Source organism: Sclerotinia sclerotiorum, genomic scaffold (genome assembly GCF_000146945.2).
Source record: "Sclerotinia sclerotiorum 1980 UF-70 scaffold_12 genomic scaffold, whole genome shotgun sequence".
In the NCBI taxonomy this organism is placed as follows: domain Eukaryota; kingdom Fungi; phylum Ascomycota; class Leotiomycetes; order Helotiales; family Sclerotiniaceae; genus Sclerotinia; species Sclerotinia sclerotiorum.
In genome coordinates, this window is record NW_001820824.1 from 377129 (window position 1) to 385290 (window position 8162).

Here is an 8162-nt window from a genome sequence, read left to right on the forward strand (position 1 = left end):
CCCTAAGTAGGAAATTTTTAAACAAAGAAATTTTGACATTTACGACAACTAAAAAGTTCAAACATTCGATCTCGATGCTTTCTCTTTACAAAACTATCAACCTTAATCGTCTTCGTCTTCTACGACCACTTTCAATCGCTATGTCATCACCACCAAATCCACGCGCTAGAAAGCAACCTCGCAGAGGTCGCCATTCTTCTCAATTAGCAAGTAGCATAGGAAACGCAAGAGGCGGCAGAAAGGTCCAAAACACCTCACCAATTCAGAATGCCTCATTCTCTACATCTGCTTCTTTTGCAGAGGAGATGTCTGCAGTCTCCGCTCCTCCGCTCAGTACAGCAGTCCCTCTCGATACTCCACGATTCGCAGATCTTGGTGCTGAAAATCTCCTTAATCCAATCCTTCTCAAGACTATTACCGAAGACTTAAAATTCGATCATATGATGCCAGTTCAAGCTGCAACTCTTCGTCCTTTACTCTCAGAACGCGTCGATTGTTTAGCACAGGCAAAGACTGGAACTGGAAAAACTATTGCATTTCTTATTCCAGCAATTCAAACTCTTATTAACAAACAGAGACGTCCTCAAGATGGAATTTCCTTATTAGTCATGACACCAACGCGAGAACTTGCACAACAAATTGCAAAGGAAGCAAGTCAATTATTGAAAAATCTCCCTAACTATAAGGTCGGATTCGCCATCGGTGGCACCAATAAAACTACGGAGGAGAAGAATATCTTGAATGGTTGTAATATTCTTATTGCCACTCCAGGTCGATTATTTGATCATCTTAGTGATGAAGGAATCACCAATGCTTTCCGCAATCTTGATACTATTGTTCTTGACGAGGCAGATAGATTACTTGATATGGGATTTATGAATGCTATTAGAGATATCATCAAATGTCTTCCGGACAAGCAGAAAACCAAGAGACAGGGAATGCTTTTCTCCGCCACTATTGCTCCTCATGTTGAAAAGGTCGCTCACTTGGTTCTCTCAAAAGATTATAAGTTCATTTCTACCATTCCCGAAGGCGAGGTCAATACCCATGCACGTGTTCCTCAACATCTCATCACCGTTCCAAATTTCTCCGATGTGGCATCAGCAATGGTAGGTTCCATTCGCGCGGAAATGAAATTGGAAGGCAAGGACAGCTTCAAAGCTATTGTCTTTGCACCCACCGCCGCACTTGTAGACTTTTACGCCCAAATTCTATCCCAATTCAAAGACCTCCCACCCGTCACCGCACTACACTCTCGTGTATCTCAAGGCAAGAGAACAGTAGTTACAGAAGAATATCGCGTAGCCAAGAATGGTATTCTTGTAGCTACAGATGTGATTGCTCGTGGAATGGATTTTCCATCCGTCACTAACGTCTTCCAAGTTGGACTTCCCGCCGATAAAGAATCATACATTCATCGCCTAGGACGTACAGCTCGAGCAGGCAAAGAAGGACGTGGTGTTTTCATTCTCACCGAGGTCGAAAGTCCATTTTCCACATGGACATTAAAAGAAATCGAGTTCGTAAAAACAGAAGCAGATCTAAGCTCCGCACCTCAAGTCTTGAAAATAGCATCGAGGATGGAAAATCACTCGAAAACATATCAAGCCTGGTTAGGATACTATAAAAATCACCTCAAGCTTATGCAGTGGGATAACGTGGAATTGGTGAGACAAGGAAATATTTTTGCGAGGGATGGATTGGGTGCGCCAGAAACTCCATCACTTTATAGGGGTATTGTTGGAAAGATGGGTCTTAAGGGAACAGAAGGTCTGATAGTTATTCCTGATCCACCTAGAGTACCACGCGGAGGTGGAGGTGGTGGTGGTGGTGGTGGTGAGGGAAGAAGTGTAGGAAGTGGAGGAAGAGGTGGTGGTGGGGGAAGAAGCATAGGAAGTGGAGGAAGAGGTGGTGGTGAGGGAAGAAGCATAGGAAGTGGAGGAAGAGGTGGTGCCCGAGGTGGTCATGAGGAAAGAAGTGTAGGAATCGGAGGAAGAGGTGGTGGTGAGGGAAGAAGTGCAGGAGGTGGAGAAAGAGGTGGTGCTCGAGGCGGTGCTCGAGGTGGTGGTGAAGGTAGAAATGCAGGAAGTGGAGGAAGAGGTGGTGCACGAGGTGGAAGAGGTGGCTTCAACATCAACCGGTCAGCGTGGTAATTTCAGTCATCTCTACATTTCACAAACTTCACATACCTACCTACCTACCTACTTCACATTATGTTTTTTTGTTTTGTTTTTACTCACGCCACGATATCTCTCTCACCTCACGACAGAATACACGAAATCAATAGATAGATAGATAGATGATTAAAGTTGAATGGATAGTTGAAAGGAAAGGGTTAAAATGATAGGTAGATGGATACCAATAAAATGGTATGGCGTATTAGGCGTTCCTTTTCATTTCTTTTCTTTTCGTTTTTCATCTTGTATTGTAGATAGCAGATGGTAAATATTAGATAGATTGCAGAGAGTAAATCTTCGTTATAAAATACATCTTTTTATATAATAGAAAGATAGCCAGAAGTTAAACCTATATTAGAAATTTTGTTTTAGTGTAACGTGAAGAAAAGGGAGGATAATTATAGAGTATTGGTAGCGTCTAATTCATGCAACCTGATACTTATCCTCGGAGTAAATCATTTAAACATCCACTCACTCATATATGAATTAAGAAAATTGTCAAGAAAAATTACTTTTCATTTTATTTGATTAACGCTAAAATATCAGCCATGATTTATGGCAAACTCCATTCCCATTCCTTCATCCCAATCATGTCATGAAAATAAATATAATACAATTATCTGCAGCAGTAACCACCATCAATGACGATATCAGCTCCAGTGGTATATGTTGAAGCATCAGATACCAAGTAGACATAAGCACCCTTCAACTCCTTAGCTTCACCATCACGACCCATTGGGATCATAGATTTCCACAAAGCTTGAGTCTTTTGGTCGACGAAGTCAGAGAGACCGGTGTCAATGTAACCAGGAGAGATGGAGTTGACTCGAGCGAAATCGCGCCATTCGTTGGCGAGAGAACGAGCCATGTGAATACATCCTGCCTTGGCAACATTGTATGAGGTTTGTTCTTGTGGGAAATTGGCAATGTGACCAGACATCGAGGCAGTGATGACGAAAGAACCAGTTCCACGCTCCTTGAAGTGATGTCCAACAGCCTTTGCGCAGTGGAAAGTTCCATTAAGATCAGTTTGAATGACCTCATTCCCTAGAATAAAATTAGCAACAATTTAATAAAATTCAACCCGAAAAACTTACAAGCCTCAACCGTTCCATCAAGAATACCACTATCAGCTGTTCTACCAGCATTTGCAATAAAAGCATCGACCTTTCCAAACTCCTTGACGACATCGGCAACCAACTTCTCAACACTGGCATAGTCACCAATGTCCAACTTGTATGCCTTGGCCTTTACACCATATGCCTCAGCCAATTCCTTGGCGTTCTTCTCGCCTCCTTCGGGACGGGATGCATATGTGATGGCTACATCGGCACCCATCTCAGCACATCCTCGTGCGGCTTCAATACCCATTCCTTTGGGACCGGAAGCACCTGTGATGATGACTACCTTTCCCTTTAACGAGAAGAGGTCTTTGAGGGACTCGGCTCTTGGGATGGAGATAGGCATGATGAATGGGTTTGTGTGGTGTGTATGAAGAAGGGGGTATTGATTGAATTTTAATAAGTGGTTTATGTTTGAAGTTGATTTATTAGAAGTAGTGAAAAAGTTTGTGAGAGGATTGAATTGTTTATAGAATGAAAAGAAAAGAAGAAAGGAAAGGAAGAAAAAGGGAAGATGACTTGATATTTATTCTCAGGGTCTTACAATTACAGAAGAAGAAGGCACGACATAGCCGCTTTCGTTACTGGGATGGGAGCTAGAGGGATCTAAATTGCGGGGCGAACCTTGAGGGACGAATGAAGGAATGACGTTCTTTTTGACCCCGCTTGGTGGTTTGGGTTGATAAATCAATCGATTTGTTTACTATGGAATCGAGATGCATCGAGATGGGATGAAGTGTTTGGAGGAATGAATGGTCTGAATTCTTTTATTGTATTTTTATTGAGTATGTGATGATTAGTCATTCTCTATATTTTATGTTTATGGCTAGATACCGTTGATGAGAATATCCTCATATTTTACCACTTCATTCCTCATTATTTAATTTTCTTCCTGGCGTTAAGAAAACAAAAGTGACATCATACAAATTATCAATTCCCATGCCCCGCACTAAAGTTTTCGATGCAAATAAGAATGGGTTAATGAACCAAGTGCATTAAAACGTAGTGGGTCAAGCTAGCTAGTCAACTTCTTAATGATTAAAGGTATCCACTCACTCACCCACTCACTCACTTATTCTCGGGATTCATAACAGGAATCCATTCGGTCCGGAAAGAGAAACCTACCTATGTGAGATCTTGCCATCGATGATGTTAACAAATTCCATACTTCACTTCCAAGTATCCAACCGGGTGGATAGAATTCGATAGATGTCTGGAAGCTTGTTTTTATTTTGGAGAAGAATTACTCGAATGGTTATTATATTAATAATTCATTGTCATGATCAATGATTTATAGAGCTGGAATAATCTCACCTTGTGATATCATATTTTTGGATCTTGGATGGGAGGGATGTTGAGGTTGGAAAGTTTGAGATGAGAAGAAAATGAGTAAATGAGTGACCCATGTAAGGTTCATTGTATTTGCTTATTTTACCCTCTAGAACCTACATATGTTGTACCTCTCAAGGTTGTTACCGCTTTATTAAAGTAACTTGGAAGCACGAGAGTAGGTCACGTTGCAACTCTGTCGTCTCGATTGTTCACTTACTCAGCAACCTGCATCTCATCAATATTCTCCCCGCCGTCGTCTTTCTCACTCTCACATTTGCCAATTTCCGTCTGCTGAGTTTAACATGTTGGGATTAAGGCTTTCCTTTATGTTGCTTGGTGGCTTAATTCAATCAAATCGATAGGGATGCATTTCCGCGCACCTATCAAGTATGGACTAACTATGTTGTGTAACAGAGAACATATTTCTGTCTTCAAGGCCGGTCGACAGGAACTACAGATATATCTGTCGTTTGCATACTACTCACGCCAAGTTTTAATACAAAGGCATACTCGATCAAAATAGGTAATGAAGTTTCATTATCTTATCAATGTCCAGTCGGCAGTCCCCGATTAGGATTGATACGTTGACCTTGATTGACCAAATTTCATCGCGATGGTGGGATGGTGGGGTATTCAACTTCATCAATTTTTTCGTTTTTCAAATTTTTATTTCTTCTTTGTACAACTTCAATTGTTTCAATTGATGTCCAATCTCTATCTGTCACATTTCATGTTTCTTTGAAATGTCTCCTAGGCCACCAACATGTCTTCATCCCTTAATTGCTCGTCTACCCCCTCAAGTTCGCTTCCTTCCTTACCCCGCCATTAGGATCATATCTCTTTTGGTCCTGGTTAATATCATTATTTGGGTCGTGGTTTCTATTGTTCTGCGTTCTCATCCTCTTCTATCTTCATCTGCTGTACTTTCCTACACATTTGGTCTTAGACATGCTCTGTAAGTTTTCATTTTTTTAAATTTCAATCTCTCATGATCATGTGATCTTCCCCCTTAAGAATCCCAACTCATCTAATCCAGTGATGCCGATCATATATCCGCTATTGATCTCATGACCCGACGTCTAATCGCTTCTGGTTCTCCTCATACATCTCAACCAGTAACTGTTGGTACCTGGTTCTCTTTAGGTCATTCAACAATTGTAATCATAACTTGCATTGTCGTTGCTGCTACATCTGGTGCTCTTGAATCACGGTTCAATTCCTTCCGAAATGTAGGAGGTATCATTGGTACAGGTGTTTCAGCTGGTGTATTGATTTTACTTGGAATTGGAAATGCATGGATTTTATGGAGATTGGTGGTTAAGTTGAGAGCAGTTCTAAGAGAAGAAATCGATGGAGATGGTGGTGAGACTGGATTAGGTTTCGAAGGTGGAGGAATCATGATGAGAGTTCTCAGAAAGGTCTTTAAAGTGATTGATCGTCCATGGAAAATGTATCCACTGGGTGTATTATTTGGACTTGGTTTTGATACTAGTAGTGAAATTGCGGTTCTTGGAATCGCTTCTGTTCAGGGTGCTAAAGGAACTAATATTTGGCTGATATTAATTTTCCCGGTTTTATTTACCGGTATGTTTACTCTTCTTCTCATTGTCTGTATAGTGATATAAGGGATACCTGAGTAAAATACTAACAGAAATAATAGCTGGCATGTGTCTAATTGACACCACCGACGGCGCATTAATGATGACGCTTTACACATCCACATCTCTCGCTCGCGATACGATCGCAATTCTCTACTACTCAATTGTCTTAACAGGCATAACAGTTCTAGTAGCTATTTGTATCGGAGTCATTCAATTACTTTCTCTCATTGCAAATTTCTCTACAGGGCCCTTCTGGGATGGAGTTAATGCGACAGGTGATCATTTTGATGTTATTGGTGGAGGAATCTGCGGTGCTTTTGTGGTATTTGGAGGTGCAAGTGTGCTAATTTATGGACCTTGGAGGAGATGGGTCGAGAAGGGGAGAGTTGGAAGAAGAGGGATTGGAAATGGTGATGCGGATATGGAGGTTGAGTTAGGGGATATTGGGAAGAAGGATGAGATGGGAGATGAGAGTAGAGATGAGAAGGATGTTGGGAGGGTTAAAGATAAGGTGATTGATGCTGAGTAGATGGTTATTTAGATTAAAGATTAGATTTCAGGATACACTAAAATGCATCTACTGGATCTTTTTTCTACTATGATCGCAATGGGGAGCATCCAGGGATAATATCCTTGAGAAAATATTTTGCATATGCGGATTTTACACTCTCTGTTTCAAAGGCATTCAAGTAGATTGCTATTGAATTTCATATTGAGCGTTGAATTGGATACAAGGTATTCAGAAATGGTCCTGCAAGCACCACCTAGCATCTACCTAGGTCTAGTAAATAACAGTGTGGGGTGATTTGGCGGGGCTGACTAAGCTGTCTTCTACCATTTTGGGCTTTTCGGTTGCCGTAAAGTTACATATAATGTCACGACCAATTCTATCTCATATTGTCGTTTGAAAAACTAATACGAGAAATCATCAAAACTATGTAAAGCCATTCGTCAAGGATGATGTAAAATTTCATATAAAAATCATATTCATGTAACGATCCGCATGTAGTAAGCTGCAGCTATCGTTGACGGAATGAAACTCCGAGAAGTAGATGAAGGCGGAGAAATAACGTCATCGAAACAACATCCATTAAAAGTACAAAACAGAAGCTCTTTGACATCGTAAAGTATTCCAACTCCATAATTTTCATCACAATCATCACCGTAATATAATGGTGTACCCTAAATATGGCCGAACAAGATACTTTAGCCTCCCATTTTGGAGGTCATCCTATTCCTACTGAGAAAGTAACGGAAAGGGTATCTAGATGGACTTTCGTAAGTCTAGGTAGGTTAAGCTTTCTCTCAGCTTCATTGCGCATTTCAACAAAGAATATTGAGATTAATCCATAATTATAGGAAAGGCAGCAACGGATGATACATCTAATACAACCGTCTATGAACAAGATCGCTTCGCATCTAACGCATCTATCATTCCACCATGGAATCCCCAAGTTAACGCCACAGCAGTTGGATTACTTCAACGTAGTTTTCTCCCAACACTAACTACCAATACAACTCTCTCACTCATCTCCTACACCATCGCTCGATTAACCAATCGTCTCGACCTGAAAGACATCATCTGGCCACTCAGTCCCCTCATCTCCTCCTGGACAGTCGCTCTCCAACGCTCTGACTTCGACATCTCACAAACATGCACAAACATGACATATTCCCAAAAATTAATCATGGCAGGCTTAACAACCTGGTCACTCCGTCTCTTCTACCGCATAACATCTCGCGCTCTTTCCCGCGGTAAAGATGACGCGCGATATAATCTTTCTGTCGAAGAGTCGAAAAATTCGGATTATTGGAATAAATGTTTATTTTCTACTTTTCTTTTAGAAGCCCTCGTTCAATCGATTATTGCTTTGCCGTTTACGATGGGTTTTGCTGCTCCGGAGATTCTTCTGCGAAATAATCATTCGCTT

At 41.1% G+C, this 8162-nt stretch overlaps 4 protein-coding genes across 4 annotated transcripts in view; 3 read left to right on the forward strand and 1 right to left on the reverse strand.

The window, feature by feature from the left end:
* Nucleotides 1-140: 140 nt before the first annotated feature.
* On the forward strand, nucleotides 141-2153 carry SS1G_08798 (hypothetical protein; the record flags this gene model as incomplete). Its single annotated transcript, XM_001589984.1, has 1 exon — nucleotides 141-2153. The coding sequence occupies one exon, from the start codon at nucleotides 141-143 to the stop codon at nucleotides 2151-2153; it is 2013 nt and encodes a 670-aa protein (XP_001590034.1).
* Nucleotides 2154-2793: 640 nt separating this feature from the next.
* On the reverse strand, nucleotides 2794-3644 carry SS1G_08799 (hypothetical protein; the record flags this gene model as incomplete). Its single annotated transcript, XM_001589985.1, has 2 exons — nucleotides 2794-3224; nucleotides 3275-3644. The coding sequence occupies 2 exons, from the start codon at nucleotides 3642-3644 to the stop codon at nucleotides 2794-2796; spliced, it is 801 nt and encodes a 266-aa protein (XP_001590035.1).
* A 2053-nt stretch (nucleotides 3645-5697) lies between these two features.
* On the forward strand, nucleotides 5698-6760 carry SS1G_08800 (hypothetical protein; the record flags this gene model as incomplete). The annotated part of the gene is made up of 2 exons (XM_001589986.1): nucleotides 5698-6214; nucleotides 6291-6760. 2 exons carry the CDS (start codon nucleotides 5698-5700, stop codon nucleotides 6758-6760), a joined length of 987 nt encoding a protein of 328 aa, XP_001590036.1.
* A 659-nt stretch (nucleotides 6761-7419) lies between these two features.
* The window catches only part of SS1G_08801 (hypothetical protein), a gene marked incomplete at both ends in the record, with an annotated part of 1915 nt that continues 1172 nt past the window's right edge, over nucleotides 7420-8162 (forward strand). The window contains 2 exons of the mRNA XM_001589987.1: nucleotides 7420-7519; nucleotides 7591-7986. Of these exons, the coding sequence (XP_001590037.1) occupies nucleotides 7420-7519; nucleotides 7591-7986 (496 nt within the window). The remainder of the gene's footprint in view (nucleotides 7520-7590; nucleotides 7987-8162) is intronic.